The following is a 23,493-nucleotide window of genomic DNA, read 5'->3' as shown; positions in this document are numbered from 1 at the left end:
AACAACCTTGATAGCCAGCTGGCCTTAATATTTCACTTTCTTTGATTCTATCCTGTTGCATTTACTGAAAGGAAGTACTCACTGACGGCGTGACTACTGGATAATACACGGAATGGCTCTATTATTTCCTGTTACTGGTAATTGGGAAGCAGACTGTATTTTCTTACTCATTCTTCAGAACAGTGTTGATTATTTAATTTCTTCAGTTTTACAAATACGAGTATAAAAGAGCTCCAGTTACAGGTGCTAGCCACTTTGGAACTCAAAGAGGCAAAACAATACACAAAAGCCAGTGCAGCATCCTGCTTTCCCCTGCTCTCAGCCTTCCCCAAAGAAGTCACAAATCAGTTCACCCTTCCCAACACTTTCTGCCCAAAATCTCCCTGAGCAAGCTGAGGTCATCTTAAACTCTCACTGCAACAAAAGCCAGGTGCAGTATCTCTGTGTTGTGTTTAAGTACAGGTCAGAGTAGGAGTACAGAGCAAAAATAAGTCATTAGAAGATGTTAAGTGAAGAAGTACTACATGAGGGGGGAGGAATGGATCTCATCCCACTTGCTCAGGTTGCCGGCACTAGGGTAGATTTGAATCAAAGCATCCTGAAGCAATGAAAAGGACAGTTACACATGCAGAAGTTCCTCCCTGACCTACTATGACCCTGACCTACCATATCAGCAGGTCCACGGGTGTATTGCCGCTTATGTGACTGGCAAAGCCATCTTTGATGCCTAGCACTGTCTCAGGCTTTGCAGCTGGCCATGGTGAGAGCCAAATCAGATGTCCTGCTCCCTGGGCAGAACCACCGCAGGTGCCTGTGGCAGCACAGGCCTCTCTTCAGGGCCTTCCTTTTGATATGAAGACAATTCTCACTGCTCAGCCTTGTGCTACACCTGGATCTGCCACCTGCCCCATGGATGCCCAGGGCCTGTCTAAGAGAGTGGGGCCCACAGGCACACAAAGCATCTTAGTTGGTGTCAGGAACATCTCTTTGAAGTGAATCTCATGATTCCTGCATTTGACATCAAGGACAGACTCAAAATACATGCATTGATTTTCTTTTGGATGACACCAAACAAGAAGATGTGCCCACAGGCACGCCTGAAATGTAGTGTGAGTTCAGTCTCGTGACCAGGTTAGAGACAGTCCAGAGTAAAACCCTGAAACATGCGTACTGTGCATGCCATCTCCCTAGCACCAACATTTCTGCTGTACAGAACCTATCCTATTAACTAAGCTACTTGCTAATGTAGATATTAGGCAAAGCCTTCTCTCTGGACTGTGATGAGCTTGGCCCTTCCGTTTGAATTTAGGAGTGCACAAGGAAGTACCTGGGGTTTTAAGGTGCCCCTAGACTTAATGAACTTTTGTAGCAAAGGCTTTCTGGAACACTCTCATTTGTCAAAATCTCAGTCCTGTTTTATTCCTTTTGGAATAGATTTGCTGGTTCTTTTACACACACACACACCCTGCCCTGCTCTGCCATAGAAGAAAAATACTCTTTCCTCACTCACCAGCACTGATCTGTTTAGTTTATGGTTCTGGGCAGTATCTACTGTTACCTGTATGGAATGATTGAGTTCTCATCTCTGTTAAAGCTCTAGTCACTGCTAAATAGTTAATAATAGAGAAGAAAAGTATGAGGGTTTGCATTCCAGACTGAGTAGCTGTCAGAAATTCCTTTTCTTGTTATGAAGGACTGAAGTTCATTGCCTCGATTTATCTCAGTGCAGAAGTACAGTATAGAGGAAGGTAATTCTTCAGATGGCAAGAATTCATATCCTATTTTTTAGATCATAATCTGCTGCTTTGAGTATTTGAGAAAGGTCACTATTTTGGATATTCAATGGTATGAGATGCTCACAGAAAGCTGTTTCACTAAACAGGCACATTTTTTTCCTAAATCATAAGCAATTCCTGGTTTGCAAACTGTGTGTGATCAATAACCATAAATATTTCCAGATTCAGAATCAGATTTGTATCCAATCTTGGTTGCAAATAAAAGCCATATAGCATAATTTCTCTTCTCTGTTCTATAATCAACATTCTTAGGGTGAAATTTGTCTTGGTTAACATTAGGGATATATAATGTAGGTGTCTACATCAGAGCTAATTACCATCAACTCTTTTTCTAGTCAGTGCAGAAAAACATGCACTTTCAGGGCATAAGTTATCTAATTAATTCTGCACATGTGCTTTAGGATAAGATGAATCATTTCCTCAGAGTGTCTGCTCTTTCCACTGACTATAAAGGAGTTAAGACAACTAGGTAATACTTAAATGTGTACCTTTATCACTCACCCTAAGAGGCAAGCTTTGAGACAATACACTGAAGAAAATACCCCAAGAAAATATTCTGTATTGTTCACATCAAATCCAGGAATTCTGCAATGATATCTACATGCATTTGCTAGGAACAAGCACAGAAGCGTATCTGGTTAATCATTTGCAGTATGGATTCATTTTGACTGTGACAGCTATAGACATGTGTCTGACGTACCTCAACTGTTACAGGTTGTTCATGTTTTGACTGATACGTTGCAATGATCTTCACAATTTCTGTTACAAAACCAAACGAGGGAACAGATCACTAAGAGTGTTAATTGCCAAAGCCACATCAACTTCCAAGAGCTCAAAGGGAGCTGCAGTGGTTTGCCCAAGCTGAGGATCTGGTACATATCTTAAATCATGTCAGTCCACTTACATTCAAACTGTGATACTATAGTAATTTTAAAATGTGAGGGTTTAGTCTACATCAGTTTCCCTATAATGGAGAGGCAAATGCATTTTCATTACCATGTGTGCTGAAGGAGTACGGATGTGAAAGCATTATTGGTGTCAGGGATCACATCCCTATGAAGCCATTGAACCAGCAGGTATCTAAACCTTTTTATTCAGTGAAAAAAAATGGCTTGACAGCACCCTTCTCACACACGTGTTGAGCTGGTGCCACCCCTCAGTAAAATGGTAGCAATGGTATTTAATCACTGAACTTAATGGAAGTTTGATTAAGTCCAAAGTAAGCAATTAATTTCTATGAAGGGTGACAATCTGGTCATGGTGGTGGTGTCTTTTGGTGGGTTTTTTAGCTTACGTTTTGCTTTTTAAATACAGTCTTTTTAGCTACAGACTATAAATATGAAATAGAAATTGGGAGACAAGAAGAACAAAAGGATAACAGACAAATTGCTTGTTGATTACTTTAAAATAATGAAATTAAAACCGTCTTCACAAGGGGCTTATGCCACATCCCTTCAGTTTTCCCGTCCGCTCTGCTGTAGAAGCAAATTGAATCAGTGGAACAATATAGCCAGGAAACAAGCATTCCCAAGTCTTAATCCAGATTTAGATCCTGGGTTCTTGGGTGTCTTTGGCCAAATTATTTATTCCTTCAGCAACTTGTCTCCCATCTCCAAAATGTGATATTAGTATTTTTTACTGCACTGGGAAAAGGGGCTGCAAAGCTTACAGAGTGTTTTGTTCTGTCTTTCGAACATGAGGTGCAATCCATAAAAGGCAAGAAGTTGCCAATTCTTCAGGACAGGGCCTAGAGCTAAGATGTCAAAGCAGGAAAGGAGATAGATCCATCAGCTTCCCATTACGTATTGAGTAACCTGTACCGCATGGAAAAGTTTTGGCTGTGTCTTATTTATTCATTTGGAAGGAAGCTAAAATGCTTTGTGGAGATGAGTACAGGAGAAAAAAAAAAACCCACACATTTGGGCTGCAAGCAGGCTTTGTCTAAATGAGTGGTAAACAATCAAAAATAAGAGGTAAAAGGACTCTTTACTGGTATTAAATGCAAGCTGCATGTTACAGGTATTATTGTTAGTTTATTTAGTAAAAACAGCTTTAATTGCAATGAAACTATTAACACCACTTTCTACTATGGCAAAATATTCTCTCTTCGTTTTTGGTTTTCAGCACATCAAATAAGAGGCATTCCATCATAGAAATGGCAATGATGTTGATAAAATTCATAGGCTGACATAGGTTTTGTCTAAAACGTGTTGTTGATCTTGCCATATCAGGATTGTAGTGGCTGCACATCATGTTTGTTCCTTTTTTGCATCACTTGACATTATATTTTGGTTAAACACTCAAGGGCAGTTTTGCTGTCCATTCTTGCTCTGTTCTCCTCACTCATGCCCGTTCCCAAAGTCTTTAGTGTATTACCTAAGAGCTGAATAACTCTCATAGTACTTGAGCACCTCAAGGGCAAACAGGTTTGATCCCAAGAAATGAAAACCCAGTTTGATTTGTAAATTCCACAGTTATTTAAAATGAAAAGGTACATCAGCAGGTAGGCTTTCTAGCTAATGTGTGACCTCCTCCTGAATTTGTATCTCATAGTTGCTCTATTTGATAAAATAGTATACTACAGTAACATTTTCAGTCATATGGAAGACACTCAGATTACCAGTTCATTGCTTTACTCACTTTGGTTTCAACTTTTTCCCATGATTAAGCACCTGGAAAGTTATAGCTACCTTATTGGTAGCTATATGGAGAAAGACATGCAACATTATATTACTGATGTTATGTGTTTCAGAATTTATATCTTTCTGGCTATGAAAACACCTTTCTAGAGAAAACTATATGACATAGTTTTTTCTTTTCCTTTCTTATTTGTCTCCCACAGATTGTGAGCGTGGGAAAGCATGTTAAAGGATACCATTATATTGTTGCCAACCTGGTAAGATACTTTTCTAGAATTATGCCCCTGCTCGGTAAGTGAAACAGTCAGTTTTACTTTGAAGTTATACCACTTCACACAGCATTTGCCATTTGTCGCTAATATGTGGTTGCTCATAATACATTCTTTATGGTGCGTAAAAGAACCTGGTTTTGTTGTTAAAGCCATCTAGACAAGAAGGGCACAATGTTACCATCTTAAATTTTATCAAAATCAATGTAGCATAAAGGACTGCTAAGTGTATCTTGTGGCTGAATTAGAATTTACAGAACTATGCTATGATTTTGACTCATCTTTTTAATATTAGTAACATAACATTTCTTGAGGTAACTTTCTACATTCTCCAGGGAACGTTCATTTTGCTGTAAGATCAGCTATTTCCAGTCAAATTACTTGTTCAGTATTTTCACTTTGAGTCTAAACTGCACATTCACACAGATAATGTTCAGAAGAGGGCAAAGAAAGAATAAATGTAATATTTTATTATTAAAATCACCTGTTCTTTAAGCCAAAATACCTTCCTGGAAAAACAAAGTGAAAGTATGCTTTAAATTGTTTTCTTTTTACTCTCCCTCGAGGAATTTTAGTTGGCGTGAAAGATTTTATTGTGCTTTGATGTACTTGTACCTTAACTTAAAATCACATCAGATTATTTTTACAGCCTCGGGTATTTTAAATGAGACATGTCTATTCTCTTAGGTCTTCCAAATTAGATTTTCAGCATTACAAATTTATAGTTCCCCAAGTAACTTTTCCCATGCAAAATAGTTGCTGTAAACAAGGAGCTGGATGTTGCAGTAAACTGCTAGTGGAATATACAGTGGAGACAGGCACATCTACTCATCTGCTTCAGCAGGGTCACACGTTGCTATTTACTGGCTGTTCAATAACATGGTCATCTTTTATATTTACTGTCAGTGTGCTTTAGGACGTGAATCAAATATCTTCTTTAACAGATTTTTTTCCTGGGGTACTGGGTCAGTACCCCACTATATTTTTTCCCTAAATCTTTCCTTTTTAAGTTACGTGCACTTCTGTTTGCATGGGTAAATATCAGTCAGAGGAACTTAAAATAAAAATAAGATACCTCTGAGCTGGCATTAAACATAGCAGCTAGGAAAGGAGCAGAAAGGTTCATGCTTGTTTCTTAGCTTACTTTAGCAGTTTGCATTATGCAATTTCTTGAGGTTCAGTTATATCTCTAAAGGCAAATGTTACTAAAGAATCTGTCTTTATATGTACTGAACAGATTAGCCTGAGAAACCAGTAAGTCGGGAAATATGTGTACTTTATTTTTTCCTTCAGTGTTGAGGGTCACTCTAGGCTTTCAATATGTATCAGATCTGAGAGCTACCACCATCCTATTTCACAGAAGTGTGATTCTGATGTTTTCCTTGGACCAACAGTGAGATCCTCATGTGCTGTCTCTGCCTTCTAATGTCTATTATGTTATTTCATTATCTCAGACACCTGCAACCTAAACAATGAATCCTGGAATAAATGAATTTACAGAATAGCGTTGGTCATTGTGCAAACATGCAAAGAAATATGGTTATATTGGTTAAAGCACTAGTACAGTGCTCATTGGAATCTGCCAACTTTGATGGAAATTGGATTAAGGCTTTAATATTCTGCAGGCACTTTTCAGTTGATTCGCCAAAGGCATTTCTTCAAAAACTGTCTGCCATCCCCAGCAATGTGTTGCTTAGCTGTCAAGACCACCCTAGCAATAATATAGGAAATTTATTTCTTGGTTTTATTTCATTCCTTACTACATACATGGAAACTATCAACAAAGGTTCAACATTATTCTATCGTTTTAAGTTTTGGCTTATAATGGAAACCTGCTGGTGTGCATTCTTTATGCTGCCTCACTGACCTAGAACAGATTGGACCCACAGTGGTGTACAAGGACAAACAAAATTTTAAATTGATTTTATAGGGATTCAAGGATATTTCTCTGGAGAGATTTATGCATGGAGGAGCCAATGTAACTGGATTTCAGCTAGTAGATTTCAGTACCCCAATGGTAACAAAGCTGATGCAGCGCTGGAAGAAGCTGGACCAGAGAGAATACCCAGGATCTGAGACCCCACCAAAGGTACTGGCTGATCTGAAGTGCTACCAAAAATATCACTCAAGTGTTCTAATTTCTGATTGGCGTTGTTGAATACATGAATGAAGACCTTAATGTTTAGTTAGAGGAGAAGGCAGTTGATCTTACTGTTACTGGCAACTAATTATGCCTATCCTTATGAATGTATGATAGAAACACAAATTGCAACACGTTTTGCCGATGTACTTTAATGTCCTTTGTCACTTATTCTCCAACTTCACCCCTCTACTGACAGGAGTTAAAGGTCAAACGCTTAACTGACAACTTAATTTCAACCAATTTTACATGAATTAGTCTAATTATCTAGATTCACTTGGAGTACAGAGATTTCCCAGCTTTCCCAACAGCTGAAATCTACTGTATATGAGATATAACCACAACTGTAAATTTAGTACCTTTAAATTGTTATTTGGAGTTTCCTCTGGAAATTCTATCCATCTCACAACCTGGTGTAGTAATCACTTTCAGGCATGATCTTACAGTGAAATTACATCCCAGTGTTCCTCTATCCTAATCCCTCACAGATGGATAACAAAATACTAATCTCACCTATAGTTTTCTTGGCAGGCAAATCACAGCATAGCTATAAATACGACTTCATCAAAATAGTTCTGTTATTATATGTACTAATGTATATCAGTCCTAGTTAAAACTGGGCTCCTTTCTGCTTCTTTCTTTCTGCTTCTCACAGAGGGCACTGTGCAAAGATAAGCAACGAGCCCTTCTTTGGCTGGGAGGTTAGTAGGTTAGCAAACTCTAGAGGGAGTATCAACATGGGTAGTACAAAGCATAGCTACATAATCTGGTGAATATTCAAAAAATCTATGTTCTGTAGGAAAAAAAGAAAGCACCAAGGATGTTGTGGTTTATGGAGTACAGACATTCCCAAGTGCTGGTGACAGGAACAATTTAGCCTATAGGATTCCTTGCCACATGAACAGGATTGTGCTGCCTCCTTCTGAGAAGTCAGCATGATTAATCTGAGTCGCATGTAATTCATCTATGGATAACCAAAATTTTAGATTATAAACAATGTCCCAAAGAGCTTACAATATGCAAGATGAAGAAAAGGAAGGAAATTAGACTTGAATAAGTGATTTTAAGTTTCAGAAATTACAGAGCATATCAATAGCAGTCCTGGGCATGTGAACAACTTCTTCTGGTGCAGTATGTTCATCAGAAGATCATACTGAGAAAATGCTGCTTTATTGACGTGGCTCTGGACTAACATCTGTTGAAGACTTGCTCTACACATTTCATTTGACATGTTCTCAACCTAAAGTTGTGTAGAAATGTAGACCATTCAGTGCCCTATGTTATGCAGAGAGCCAACATAGTTTTTTCAATAGCAAGAACATACCCTTGATCATTCTTAAGAAACCAAATAGCATTGATGTCTGCTCATTAGCTGTGCATTCTTTCAGTTATATTTTCTCAGTGAGATACTTTCTTTTTCTTTTGAGTAAGTTGGGTGGGTGTGGTTATTCCCTAATGTATAAGGCAACTTGAAAAAAAATTAAGACTGGAATATCTCCTGTTTAATTTGTTTCTTTTAAGAATTCTTCAGAGGTAGATTTCTCTTCCCTTAAGAACTATGGTTTTAAAGCTGGAGCTACTGAAATGTACTCTTCCCTGTCCCGCATTCATCCCTTAGACAAAATTTCTTTTGATTTTGAGGAAAGATTTTTTCTAAATGAAGTTGTAGAAACTGCTGCATAATGAATCAAACTAGAAATATCCGAGACAGCTGATTTTTGTGAAGACATGCCAACTCTAAAGTGGTGGTTTTGTCCATCTGTTTAGTATACATCTGCATTAACATATGATGGAGTACTTGTGATGGCTGAAACTTTCCGTAATCTTAGAAGACAGAAAATTGATATTTCAAGGAGAGGAAATGCTGGTGATTGTCTTGCTAACCCTGCAGCCCCATGGGGTCAAGGAATTGATATGGAGAGGACATTAAAACAGGTAAGGGTAGGCTTTATTCTAGTGATCTTTGTGAATATCAGATACTAGTTGTACGCTATATGATTTGGAAGATACTCAAGGGTAGTAACAGGAAAGGGAAAATTTATTTTTCAGTTTTCATTTGGAACAGCTGGGGTTGTTCTGGTTTATAACTTGGAATGAAGGCAGAGGGAAAATACTACTATTTGAAACTACTGTTAGTTCTATTAAGGTAGTTGGAACTTCCTCCACTGAACTGATGATCTCATCTGTTACTTTCACATATAACCTGGCTGTACAGAAATTGTCATTTAAGGGAAAGGGTATACCTACATAATATAACCTTTCAAATATGTTTCTGTCATCTTGAATTAAAGCAGATTTCTCCCAGGGAAATCACATGGGGGGGTGTGTGTGTGTGTGTGTGTGTATGTGTGTGGTGGTTTTTTTAAAGAAATAACCCAGAGCTATTGCTCTCTGATGTCAGGATTTTGAATTCCTGATGAATATGGATGCCTAGAAAGTTCCAGATCTCTGTCAAGATGATTTAGCCTTTTCTTTGAATGGGACAGTAAGAAAATAAAAATCCTGCAGTAGAATTTAAATCATTGCAAATGAGCAGGCTCCACTCAGGAGAAACTGCTGAGGAGAAGTGACTGCTGACAGAGCTGGCAGCTCTGTGCCTGGAAACCAAGGTTTCAGTCCTGGAGAAAAATCAGCAGAGATAGAAATGGACAGAGGGAAAGAGTAAGTGATTTAAATCCACATCCTGACTCATAGGGAGAGAAATAAAGCATTTTTTATGCTTCACATACTCCTTGCAGATGCGCAGATCTGTAACAACTGAGAGGAGCATGAAGTCAGGCTTCTGTGTTCAGGCAGACAGCCTGAGCTGAATCTGGCCAAAGAGGTTTGCATGGCTGGATCCTGATATGATCACAGCCAGCAGCAATATGGCCATGGCTTCTTTGAGACGAGGACCACAGTCTGGGTATCCTTCAGTGAGGCAGTAAAGTGCTGAAAGAAAAAATAGTTCTGGTTTCAGCTGATACACAGGTGGTAGAAAACTGCAACAGCCAATCTTTGGGCTTTACATCTGCCCTTCTCCACTCTAAGGCTTTGAAAACACTCTTTTCAGGCCCTGTGCATGTCACCCATGTTCTGTGATAGTAAATTGCTTTGCTGAGGCCAAGGTAGTTGTCAAGTTTACCTTGATGAGCAGTATATACTAGATTTGTACATTTAATCCACCAGAGTGTGAAGTAAAAAGATATATGAGCAAAGGCCAAACATCCTATGAGTTTATTTCACATGATGCAAAATGTTCTGCAGGAGTGTTGAGAACGGTTGAAAATGTACTTCTCTTATGGACCTGCAGCTCAAAAGTGTTGAGCTGCAAAGCATGGAAGAAGAGAAGGTCCATTGAGTGTCTTTTGTAGCATACTGGCATATCTAAGCCTATTTTAAGCATGGTTTGACAAGAAAAAAGAATACAAAGGAAAAGTAGCCAACTTTTTTGCTTTAAAATGCCTGACTATTCTATAGTAGTGTTGTTATGGTAATCATAGGACATAGCCAGGATAAATTGCACTGCTCTGTGACATTTGGAATAAAGAATAAAAGGCTGGATCTTCCATGATATTTTTTCTTTCATTTGTAGATTCGAATACAAGGATTGACAGGAAATGTTCAGTTTGACCACTATGGTCGCAGAGTCAACTACACCATGGATGTCTTTGAGCTGAAAAACACAGGCCCTCGAAAGGTATGTGCTAATAATGTTTACGAACCTGATTTTGTATACATGAGTTATGTACGATGAAATGATTATGCAAACAAATTAAACTAGACTCTGGGTGGTTTAAAAAAATATAGTGTATTCAATACATGGATAGTATTTGTGGTAAAAGCAGATTTAAACTTAATTTTCATGTCTATACTTCAAAATAGTATGTACTATATATATACACAAATGGAGGAACACAAAAACAAGTGTGCATCTTGGAGAGGTGGGATGTCAGTCAGTCAAATATACTAATGAAAATCAGCTGGATGGAATGTTGCCAGGCTGCTGTGTGGTGGAAAACAGTCAGAACTCTGAAAAGTAGATATTTCTTGTATCTTATCCAAAGATTTCTGTCGTGCAATTTACTGATATTTTTAAGCTGGCTCATTTGTATGTTCTGTGTAAACATGAATCATAGGCTATAACTAACATAGGGCTTCTAAGGGGGAAAGGAAAGACAAGAGGAGAGAGAAGAAACAAATAATGCCCTGAATACTTCTGTTTTCTGAAATTAAGTGCAGTATCTAATCCTGTGTGCTTGATTGGTTGCTTGTAAGCAACTTAGGCAAATGCACTTTAATATATGTCTAAGCAGATCCTCTGTGTCTCACTGCATGTAGCTTATCACTAAGCCCAATCACTTCGAAGAGGTAAGTCTGGGTACTTTGTTAGCCCTTTCTCATCTGTGCTGAAATTCATAGTATAAAACGAGCAGAAAACATACTCAGACTCAAGGATTTTATTTCCTTTGGAAGCACTGTGGCCTTTTTTTTTGCAAGCAAGGGAAAGTGAGAAGCTGATGGTGAATAAGAGAATCATGGCCACTTGAGTAGGGCCAAGGCAATTGGAATTGAATTACATAGTCCTCTGCTGTCAGGCCACAGGTGACAAGCCCAGTAAATAGTACCCTGGGTGAACTGTGTGTCCCTGAAGACAGTTACATGCCACAGTGATGAGGAGGCAGAGTGTTAAACTAGAGACCCAGAGCAGAATTACACACCGGGATTAATTGCCAGTATATCACAGTACAGAGCTGTAGACCAAAGAAAAGCTTGTGCCTGTGTATGAGGCATATTGGTACAGTTGCCTTTGAAAGTATAACAGATGGCTGAAGAACAAATTGGGAAAGATGAGTCTGTCTTCCTTCTCTCTTGGGAAACCCAGTGTCCCCTGCCAGACAGTGTGTCTGACCTTGCTGCCACCCCTGCCCCCTTTCTGGCTCCGCGCAGCACTGTTGGCAGCCAGGAGGATATACGGGTGGCTGGGGTGCATCAAAGGCAAGTGGTGAAATACAACCTTTCCATCCTTGGTTCCCAGTTGTGCAGGAGGGAAGGCAAGGTGGAAAAGATGTGGTCAATTAGGTCACAACTTCAGTAACTCATTAGGGAATTTGCTTGGCTGTTGAAAGTGGCCTGTTCCTGTTTCAACATTTGTCACCTGTTTTGGAGAGGTGTCTGGCTGGCACCACTGCAGGGATGTCCCCACCCTCCCTTCTTGCCTGTAATTTAAGGGGAGGGTGGCTGCAAATGGGGGAGCTCTCTCTGAGCTGTGGTAGAGTCCCAAGGTGTTTTTCTTACCTTTTCAGGCATGCCTCTCTGCCACTTTTAAGCTATTACCTGTCTTTGATATAACAAGCCATAACAGCTTTGACAAATCTGGCTACTCACAAGAATTTATTTCTCATGTATTACATAGTATTTTTTATGTGATCATTGGACCAATTCTGTGCTCCAGCCTGACAAATCCTATATAATACGTGAGAAATGGCTATACTTAATTGAACTAAGAGGCCTTCACTTTTAATGTCTTTCTCTCATGTCCTACATAACATGACTTATGAGTCACCCAGCAATATCTTTTCAAGACTAGCCTTTCCAGTCAGAGTAACGCATGCCTCTAACCTTCAGAAAAGTGGGGTTTGTTGCCCACAGCCTTAAGGAAGTGAACAGAGCATTATAAAATGGCACAGCTAGTCAGAGGCAGACTTCCATATGGTTTAATAAAATGGGAAGCAGTGGCCAATGGTCATATTAGTTTCATTTATGCAGTATTTCTTTCTTGATTTTTGTCTGTAGAACAACAACAAAACCTGCTGGTGAGGGGAAAGGATGTGAGGAGGAAGATCACAGAGATGTAACGGAGTGGCTTCTGTGACTGGAGTGTTGCCATGGAGGAGTACAGGCTCTTTAGGAAGGACAGGCAGGGGAGATGAGGAAGGGGAGTTGCCCTTTTATGTGAGAGAGCAGCTGGAGTGCATGGAGCTCTGGCTGGGGATGGATGAGAACCCAGCTGAGTTTATGGGCTAGGATTAAAGAGAGGACAGGTCAAGGTGGTGTTATAGTGGGTGTCTAGGTGCTCTAGGCCACCTGACCAGGAAGAACGAGTGGATGAGGCCTTCTACAGACAGATAGAGGCAGCCTCATATTCACAGGCCCTGGTCACCATGGAGGACCTCAGCCATCCCCATATCTGCTGGTGGGATGAGACAGCAGGACGTAAGCAATCCAGGAGCAGGAGATTCCTGGAGTCCATTGACAACAGCTTCCTCTTCCAAGGGATAGAGGAGCCAGTGAGGACAAGTGGTCTGCTGGACCTCCTGCTCACCAGCAGGGAGGGGCTGGTGGGGGATGTGAAGGTCAAAGGCAGCCTTGGCTGCAGTGAGCATGAGATGGTAGCGTTCAGGAGCTGAAGAGCAGGGAAGAGGGTGAAAGGCAAGCTCACACCTGAGGAGAGCAGACTTTGGCCTCTTCAAGGTCTTGTTGGAATATAAGAGCTAAGGCCTTGGAGAGAAGTGGGACCCAAGAAAGCTGCTTAATATTCAAGGATCGCCTCCTCCAAGCTCAGCAGAGTTCCCTCCCAATGCATAAGAACTCAGCAAAAATGCCAGGAGGCCTGTGTGGATAAACAAAGAGCTTCTAGCCAAACTGTGACACAAAAAAGGAAGCATACAGAGGGTGGAAGCAAGGATGGGAGGAATACAGAAACATTGATCATCCAGGGACAAAGGTAGGACAGCTAAAGCCCAAATGGAGTTGAATCTGACCAGGGACATTAAAGACAACAAGAAAGGCTTCTATAGGTACACAAGTGACAAAACGATGACTAGGGAAAATGTAGGCCCTTTGCTCAATGAGACAGGGGACCCGAGTCCACAGAACATGGGAAAATCTGAGGTACTAAATGCCGCCTTTGCCTCATTCTTTACTAGCAAGGCTGGCCTTCAGGAATCCCAGGTTCCAGAGACAAGGGAGAAAGGCTGGAACAAGGCAGAGGTACCGTTGGTGGAAGACGGTCAGATCAGGGAGTACTTAAGCAAACTGGACATACATAAGTCCATGGGTCCTTATGGGATGCACCCACATGTGTTGAGGGAGCTGGCAGATGTCATTGCAAGGTCACTCTCAATAATCTTTAATTAATCATGGCAACTGGGAGAAGTGCCTGAAGACTAGAGAAAAGTAAATGTCACTCCTCTCTTCAAGAAGGGCAAGAAGAAGAACCCAGGGAACTACACCTCAGTCCCTGGGAAAGTGATGGAGCAGCTATTCTCGGAAACCATTTCCAGGCACATTAAAGACAAGAAAATTATCATGAGTAGTCAGCATGGCTGTCTTCACCAAGGGGAAGTCATGCTTTATCAATGTGATAAACTTCTACAATGAAGTGACCGATCTGGTAGGTGAGGCGAGAGCAGTGGGTATTGTCTACCTGGACTTCACTAAGGCCTTCAACACTATCGTTTAAGATCCTCCCAGAGAAGCTATTGGTGTATGGGCTGAATAAGCAGACAATGAGGTGGATTGAAACCTGGCCAGGCCCAGGTGGTGGCAATCAGTGGTACAAAGTCTGGTTGAAGGCCACTAACTAGTGGTGTACCCCAGGGGTCAATACTGGATCCAATCCCATTTAACATCTTCATTAATGGTCTGGATGATGGAGCAGAACGTACCCTCAGCAGGTTTGCTGGTGACACAAAACTGGGAGGAATGGCTGATATGCCAGGGGGTTGTGGTGCCAGGGGGTCGTGCTGCCATCCAGAGGGACCTCAGCAGGCTGGAGAAATGGGCTAACAGAAAAGTCATGAAGTTCAACAAGAAGTGCAAAGTCCTGCACCTGGGAAGGAATAACCCCAGGTGCCAATGTATGCTGAGGGCCACCCAGATGGGGAGCAGCTTTGCAGAAAAGGCACTGGAGGTCTTGGTAGACACCAAATAGAACATGAGCCAGCAATGTGCCCTTGAAGCAAATAAAGCTGATGGTATCCTGGGCTGCATTAGACAAAGTATTGGCAGCAAGTAGAGGGAGGTGATCCTTCCCCTCTACTCAGCACTGGTGAGACCAGACCTGGAGAACTGTCCAGTTCTGTGCTCCTCAGTACAAGAGAGTCATGGACATACTGGAGAGAGTGAAGCAAAGGGCCACAAATATGACAAAGGGACTGGAGCACCTTTTCTATGAGGAAAGGCTGAGAGAGCTGGGACTGGAGAAGAGAAGGCTCAAGAGGGATGTGCAAATCCCTGAAGGGAGGGTGCAAGGAAGACTGAGCCAGGCTTTGTTCGGTGGTGCCCAGGGACAGGACCAGAGGCAATGGGCACAAACTAAAACAAAGGAAGTTCCCTTCGAACATCAGGAAACACTTTTTTACTGCAAGGATGACCAAGCACTGGCACAGGTTGCCAAGAGCAGTTGTGGAGTTTACATCCTTGGAGATATTACAAAGCTATCAGAACATGGTCCTTGGCAACTGGCTCTAGGTTGAGCAGCAGGATTGGACCAAATGACCTTCAGAGGTCTCTTCCCACCCCAAGCATTCTGTGATTCTGTCATTCACCATTCGTCATGTCACCAAGATTTAAAAAAAAAAAGGGGAGGGGAGGAGGGGAAGTAAACAAAGCATGTATGTACATGCACAAGACAGATTTGGCACCTAAATTCCAACTTGGGCAACTGACATGAAAATTGATTAACAAAAATATTGAGTATCCTGTTGCCCTTAGTGACTTGTGGGCTTCAGCAGAAGTACTTCAGTGGTTGCTACAAGGTGCACAGGCCTTCAGAAATGACACTATTCATTCAAATGCCAAACTGTTGTGACAGATTTACTTTGAGGCAGATATTTTTCCTTGGGGATTTGAGGTATTTGTAGGAAACCATATGGTTATTTAGTACTCTTACAGTAACTGTGAATCTATATATTTAAACAAGTGTCATGATATATATTTATTCAGTAATCCAGCTCCAGAGTTACTTCAGTGCAGGTTTGAGATGCACACACACACAGTCACACCCATGCACACAAGATAAAATTCCTTTAGAAAATGCCTTCCGTTCCTCAAAAACCTCCCTTATCTATGTCTGCATTTTCGTATGGCACTTAGTTTTATAACACAGTACATCATTCATTTTCTGCTTTCCTTCTGAACTTTCCAGCAGTGAGGAATTGCACATTGAAAAACAAGCATTCACTATTATAATGATTCCCAGACTGCTAGGTTTTGGTGTACATATTCTGCCTTTAGCTGGTCACAGTTTTTAACAAGAACTTGACATTTTGAGTTGTCAATTGTATCTGTGACTCTGTAGTTGTCTGGATGAAAAAGAATATTTGTTAGCAGTGCATCCTACTAGGAAGAAAATCTGTGTCTCCAATATATCAGCAACGCTGCAGAATCCTGTTAGCCGCAGACACCTAAATCAAGGCTCCTGTGCTGTAATAGCAATTGCAGATAGAAAAGGAACATTTCAACTAAATATGCCAGAAGCTGTGCACGGGAAGACTTTATGCATGTTTGCTTTGCTAATAGAAAAAAATATACTCATTCATACTCAATCATACTCACTCACTCATATTGAATTACTTCATGTATTTGTAATTCCCTATGGTGAGTTGTGTCTGCACACTGCTCTGAGGACTGCTAAAATGACCTGCCTCTCCATAAATATTTTTTTTCAAAAAGGAAATTTATGAAACAGTAAATGTAAAAATCAAGAGTAGTGTTAGTTGTTTTAAGAATATACAGGATTCTTTAACATGTATGAGACCAGGAATCAAAAGCACTCCCCTGCACTTCTAGACTCTCATATCGCATCACTGCACTGATCTGAACATGATGTTTCTCCATGTTGTGGAGACAGAATCCTATGTGATGGTGAATTTTGGTCTGGGTTCTACCACAATGTTAGAAATAAAATTGGCTGTATAGCTGATCTATCATTTAGCCAGTTTGGCACTGACAGGAGCTCTGTCTGGATCCCACTTCCCACCGCAGTTTCCTTTCCTCTTCTGGTAAGACAGACAAGGCATTGCTCTGTCCCAGCTCTTGGTCTCATGAACTCCTAATTAATCAAGGAAGGAGGGAAGGGGCAGTTCCTGCTGGCTGGCCTCTAGCTGCTCCCAAACAGTGAGCTGTGCCAGCTTGAATTGCATCTCTTTGATAGAAACCTTTTAACATCACTGCCGCTGTCTGCACCTTTACTGAGAAAAATGTCAGTCTCTTAATTCATTAGGTTCTCAGCAACCCGGAGAGCCCCTTTAGGTGGAATTAGGGCACTGTTCTAATGACACATTTGTGTTCACGTTGTCTGTTTGAGGTGGAGCTGGATGCTGTCAGCGCTGGGTCAGAGGAACAGGCACTGAGCCACTCCTCAGTGGCCTTGTCAGAGGGTCCACAGACACCCGTGATCTAGTTGCAGAAAAGCGAATGGCAAGAAGGGGGAAAGGGAGGGTGTGGGGGTTTTTCTTCATGGGAGTGCAAGAAGTGACACGAGTGATTCAAACCTGGCTCTAGAGTAGTTCATTGCCAGCATGAACAAAGGCAGCTGTTTCACCTTAAGTCTGCTCTGGGAAGCGCTGTGGCAGCCTAAACACAACCAGGGAGAGGAACACCTGATTTGTTCCACCTCCCTGTGGGCACTTTTAGAGCCTGTGGGCTTTTAGAGTGAAGTCACCCTCACCATGTTTTAAGCAAGCGCTTTTCTAGGAAGGGTGCTTATACTGCATGGGCTGAGTCACTGTCAGGTGGTGCCTCTCTGTCTGGTGAGTCTGAAGAAACCTTTAATAACAGGGCTTCTGATGTAGGTACTAAAGGTCATCACCATCAGTTAAGTGGAACAGGCCTGGTGTAAGCCCCTGGGTTGGCATCCCCTGGGAGGCCCATGATGGAGCAGGGAATTGAGATCAGCCATTGATTTGCAAAGCTGTCATCCAGATGTCTTTCACTCCTCCATCTAAGACCAGAAGGTCTTAACGAATGAAAAATTTCTTATGGAGAGCGAAAATTCTTATATCTCATTTATGCCCCAGGAAGGCTTCAAACTGTTGAAAATGGATTTAGCTTGTCCCTCTGGTTGAAGTAAGTAGCTCATGTCATTCAGGAATGGCTGAGTTGCAGCAATACCAGGTCTGACTGTGCAGCAGTGATGCAAGATGTTAGACCAAAGTGTTAGATGCACACCACCATGCACCTGTCTGTGAGTGTGACAGCACTTCCTTTGGTACAAAATTACTTTGGATCACTCTGTTCTTATAATCATTTGCATTTGTAATTACACAGAATGCAGACTTTTCTACTGTAAATTATATGTGTTTTGTTTTGCAGGTTGGTTACTGGAATGACATGGATAAATTAGTTTTGATTCAGCATGAACCTACACTTGGAAATGACACTTCAGCCATTGAGAATAGAACAGTAGTTGTCACTACAATTTTGGTAAGGTGTTTCTTTTTTTAATGCTTATACTGGTGTGTGACACAATTTCTTTTCTAGTTATGGTCTAATTTAGAGTGCCAGTTCCTAAGTTAGTGGGCGGGTGAGAGCCATATATCTTAATTATCTTGACTGTACAGAGTTTTTTTGGTATGCATTTATTATAATGATTCACTCGGAATCGGTATTTTAAAATTGAGTTGCGGTAATTTTTTTCTGTTATTCAGTCTTTTTCATTTTTTACTAAAGTAAGTCTGAGAAATACAAGTGAATTCGTTCAACCTCTAATTGATAAATCTTGATTCACAAGAAACTGGAAGAAAAGAAAAACCTGAAACCTCTAAATAACAGAATTGAAGAGAGGGTATAGAATGAGATGTCTGTAATACCAGTGTCCCTTTTTGTTGGCACATTATAAATTCAAAATTGACATTATCAAGAGCTAAAATTCCAAGTTTTGTAGTTAAGTCAGCCAATCAGAACTTGATTATACACTTAAAATTCTGAATGAAAGCATGAATTTAGTAGATGCATTTGAACATATTTCTTAATATGTTTATTCAGCATTTCAATAAAATTTCCATTTTAATACAATCTAAATAGATTTGGGAGTTGATTTTCCAGTGTCATTGTTTTTCAAGAGTGGTTGCAGAGGAAAATGCAGTTGCTTCGTTCATTTACATTTTTAATACATAGCTTTTCAAAACAATTTTTTCTTACAAACCAGTATTTTAAACAAAATATTTAGCAATTTTCCCTTAGATGTTAGACATGCCCTTTTAAGCTGATGTTTGTCAAAGCCAACTGGCAAAGGGTGACCTTTACCTGACCGCTTTTAAGATTTTACATCTCAGTTCACTGCCCTTTTCACCTGCTTCATTTAGACAAGACATTTTAACCCTTTAGAATAAACTGTGTTTCAAATGGAAAGGAATATTCTGTATGTGTTGTTAAGCAATATTTTTTCTAATTTGATACAGAGTTGAAAATAATCCAAAGGAAAGTGTCAAGGCATTTTCTTACTGAAAAATGCAGTTAGTTATCAGATTTCCATCAATGTGTATCAGCATTTATACATTAAGTATGTCTTAACAAATCTCCTGTTGAGGATTATCATTTCAGGAAGCAAACCAACCAAACTACTATACAGGAATTCAGAATGTAACTCCTAACCAAATTGTGTACCTTTTCTTTATTTATTTATTTTTTTTGCATGGGACATTTAAAATATATGTATCTTGTTCCTAAAAAAAAAAAAAAAAAAAAAAAAGACTTGGTGATGGAAAAAAAAATATACTTCAGTACAGTCCTCCTCTTTTCAGCCTCTGATGAAGAATCCTATTTTAAGAAATTGATCAAGGAAGAAAAGAGTCCCAAGATGCTGCGAACATTCCTAACTAAGGCTCAAGTATTAACCACCAGTCTAGTAGCATTGAGCTAATTTTTCCATATGGATTACTGTTCCTCTGACTGGATGACCAGGCACTGAACCACCAAGAAAAGTTCTGTGACTAATCTGAAATGTCTAGAACAGATGACGTTAACCTTCAACTTTGCCAAGCTGAGAAGAGAACGATGTGAATAACAAGCTTTCAGTCGAAATTTTCCTCTCATACCAATCCTGATATCTTTGACTGAAGCTACCATACATGAATACTGTAATTTCCATAAATAGCTCCAAGCTTAGGAGAAAAGAGTAAAAAATAATAATGAAAAGTAATATAAAAGGTTCCTGTTTGCCAGAAAGGAAAAAAAAAGGAAAACTAGAAAACTTTTAAAATGTGTTATCTTGCCTGTCCTGTTTGCATTGAAGCATTTTGATGTGCATAATAAATGTTATCTTCAAAAGAACTTTTCCAGTCCCTGTACTGAAAGGACTGGCGGGATCATTTTCAAAACCAAAAAGCTGAATTAATATTCCAAAGCATGCCCTATGTTTATGCAGCATGTCATTTTGGGATAAATGCAATTATTTGAAAGCAGCACTGCTTCATGACCAAAAGTGTCCCCTTTCAGTGTTTCAAAATCACAGTGCAAGAGAAATATATCAGAATTTGGTTTGAATAAGAATATATGGTGAATTCTGCCTTATCATGCCCATCTCACATAGACTCCACTGGGAGCTGCACACGTGATGCTGAAGGCAGATTAGAACCATGATTCTTAATGTTGGCCTGCTAGGGCAGTGTATTTAGCATCCATAAGCATATGATCACACACACAGAGATACATTTAACTAGACTAACTTTCAGAATCCTGTTATTTTGCTCTTCTCTGTATTATAGTCATGTTGCAAATGCCAGACAGAGACTTTTTCACCTCCTCGTTGCTCTCTTCACATTGAAGGGAAGTTGAACCATTGGTAGATGACACATATAATTTTGGTTGCATGCATATTTTCCAACATTAAACTGAAAAGCTTCTGCAACCAGTGCTGTCAGGCTTTTCAGTCTTCAAAGACAGATGTTGTGGCAGCTTAAGAAAAGTCTACAAGTTTTCAGCATGGCTCGCTTTAATTTTTGCCTGAAGCGAAATAGTGCAAGTTGATTCGCCTGCTGTTTCTTCAGTTTTTATGTGTCTATGCTTACCTTGCTGTAATGTGGCTGTATGGCAATTGCATAGAAGATGCTTTATAACAAATTATCTCTGCACTCAAAGAAATTAGTACAGCATTTCCTACTTGGCAAAATGTTATGTTGATTTGTAACGTAGTGAGAGCACATAGAATTTATTTTATGGTTTTGTTTTAGTGCGTAGGCGCTCCACCTGTCTCCGATGAGTCATGTAGTGAAGGAGCAGCCCAGAGAGAGGTGGCCATGGGGGCAGCTGGTGCTCTTTACCAGCTTCCATGAAGGCCTGCTTTTTATAGTTCCTGGGAGAGACCTTTGTCCTGTACCTCATGATCACAGGCACAGCCTCCTGCACACCTGGCCCTCTGGAAAGGACAGATTTTCTACCTGTATGCAGAAGTATTTCCTCAAGGCCGGGGGGTTAGGACGTCCACAGCAGGCTTGTTCTATGACTGGATAAGCGATGCCATGTGCAGCTTTCCTCTAACACTGAGGTAAAGCAAGTGACTTAGCCAGCCAGGAATAATGATCATCTCTAATTTAGCAAGTTGGAGAGATACAGTGACAAGTTGCTGAGGTAGAGCGTGGGGAGTAGGTGGGAAGACTACTCCAAACTTTCTAATCCATTTCATGATACACCCAGCTCTGTACCTACTCTGAGACTGCAAAACGTAAAAATCACAAAAATCCTTTAGAACCAAAGCTCAATGTACATGTGGCTTTCAGCTCAGTATTTTAATCAGATAGTCTTGGTGTTGGCAGATCAAGCTTCAAGGGCAGGATCCAGTTCACGACTGAGTCACCTAAATGTAGATGACTTTACAAAAGCTATTGATTCAGTTGCCCAGTTTTAAGCACTCAGTGACATTTAACATGCTCTAGAATATACTGCCAACCCCCCATTTCTTACACTGGCAGGATGACACTTGCCTGTCTCATGCCATATATGACCACTCCATCTGGCTGTTTCAGCTGGTGTATATTGTTTCAGGCATGTGGGATAAGTAGTGCCCCGAGTATGTAATTTTTCGTGGAAGTCCACAAAGGTTTAGAAATTGATTCATGGCTCATAGGTGGATGCCTAACACTGAGGGTATCAGACCTATCCATAAAGAGGCAGCACAAAGGACCTGCAGAATGGCACTTGGAGGTCAAACCCGTTACCTTAGGGCATCTCAGATGACAGATAACCTTCATTAGGTGACTGAGAGCCACCCTCATTGTTTTGCCTGATATACTCTTGACAGAGTCTTACCTCAAAAATTCTAACTATAACCTTCTTTCTCATAACAGAAAAATATTTTTTCATTAGAAATTTTATTAATTAAATTCTTTAGTAAACAGGAGGAAAAATTGAAGTTTGTTGCATGACAATAATAAAAACTTCAAACCGAATCCTGAACACTTTATTCAGAAAAAAAAAACCAAAACCACAAAAAGCCAAAAAAAACTTTCATTGACATCAACAGAAGTTTATTTCAGAATAAAGTGTGATAATGTGTGACACTTCTATTCTAAAAATGAGACATTTCCTTGCACAAATATTTGTCACTTTTACAGATTATTTTTCCAATGTTTAAAGATTTTGAAATGAACTGTAGAGTAGGAAAGCCAAACATAGATCTGTTTGGTATTTGGGTTAGTTGCTTTCTCCAGCTTCCCTTATAGTATGAATCATCAGTTGTGAGCATTTTACTGTACACATGAATTTGTGGCAATGTGGTGGAATGATTTGTTTACATCTATAAAGGTAATTGTTGCAGACATCAACTTGTATTTACAAATGTTGCATATTGTTATAAGATTGTGAATTATATAAGTAAAGCTTGCACCATTTCAAATATCTGTTCCGTGCTAGTCATTGATCATTTTAATGTGGCCTTTTCCTTGATTCACTACCTCATAGAATACTATTAAGCAGCTGAAATCTTGCAAATATTGTGGTGTTAAACCTCATTCAGCAGTAAGTCAAACCTGTGTTTTACATATAGTAGGTTAAGAGTTTATAGTTTAAAAATGTAGTAAATGCAAAGGTGGAGTGGAGAAGTAATATTTTTATTAGACAAGATGCCATAACTGGAAACTGAAAAAGTATGCCTACTGTTTTCAGCTATTTCAGCTGATTTAATAGAAGATGCTACCTCTCCATAGATGTCTTGCATCTCTTGTATCTTTAGACTAGCATGTTTACACTAACATTACTACTAATTTAGAAAATGCTATTGTAATAAGTTATACAGGAAAAAATAATCTTTATCAGTGCCACAGATAGAAAAGAGTATCAAGGTATGGCTGAGTACATGCTATTGATCAGTTCAGATATTTCATGACTTTGCAGTGTGACCTTGCAAATTCATCTGTTAAGTTGCTTGTTAGCAAACCAGTAAAACTTGCCTTTCAATGTCCTGATGTTATTATAATAACATCTGCACGCCTCATTAGTTTGAAACACCCCCAACACCTGAAATGGACAGAATTTAAACTAGTGCTACTGTTTGATTTTTTCTGCAAACAGTCTTTATCAGAAAGCCACATTCAGTCCCACCCCCAACCTCTCATCAAACTCTACCTTGAAAATACATTTCTCATTATTTGGCAGGTAAAGGAGGCACAACAATTAAACTGTTATTTATTCTCTGTAAAATAGGGGGGAGGGAAAGGACAACATAGTAA

General features: G+C 40.0%; 1 protein-coding gene across 3 annotated transcripts in view; it reads left to right on the top strand.

Annotated features, from left to right (window-relative positions):
* GRIA4 (glutamate ionotropic receptor AMPA type subunit 4) overlaps positions 1-23,493 on the top strand; it is a 239,788-nt gene that overhangs the window by 157,016 nt on the left and 59,279 nt on the right. For 2 of the 3 annotated variants that reach the window (XM_040584230.1, XM_040584229.1), the window contains exons 5-9: positions 4,639-4,692; positions 6,635-6,793; positions 8,612-8,779; positions 10,419-10,523; positions 18,143-18,253. In XM_040584230.1, the coding sequence (XP_040440164.1) occupies positions 4,639-4,692; positions 6,635-6,793; positions 8,612-8,779; positions 10,419-10,523; positions 18,143-18,253 (597 nt within the window). Of the gene's footprint in view, positions 1-4,638; positions 4,693-6,634; positions 6,794-8,611; positions 8,780-10,418; positions 10,524-18,142; positions 18,254-19,572; positions 22,662-23,493 lie in introns of those variants that run through there. The other variant, XM_040584231.1, reaches the window with a different exon arrangement.

Source organism: Falco naumanni, chromosome 2 (genome assembly GCF_017639655.2).
Source record: "Falco naumanni isolate bFalNau1 chromosome 2, bFalNau1.pat, whole genome shotgun sequence".
Lineage (NCBI taxonomy): Eukaryota > Metazoa > Chordata > Aves > Falconiformes > Falconidae > Falco > Falco naumanni.
This window is presented reverse-complemented; position numbering and strand designations above follow the sequence as displayed.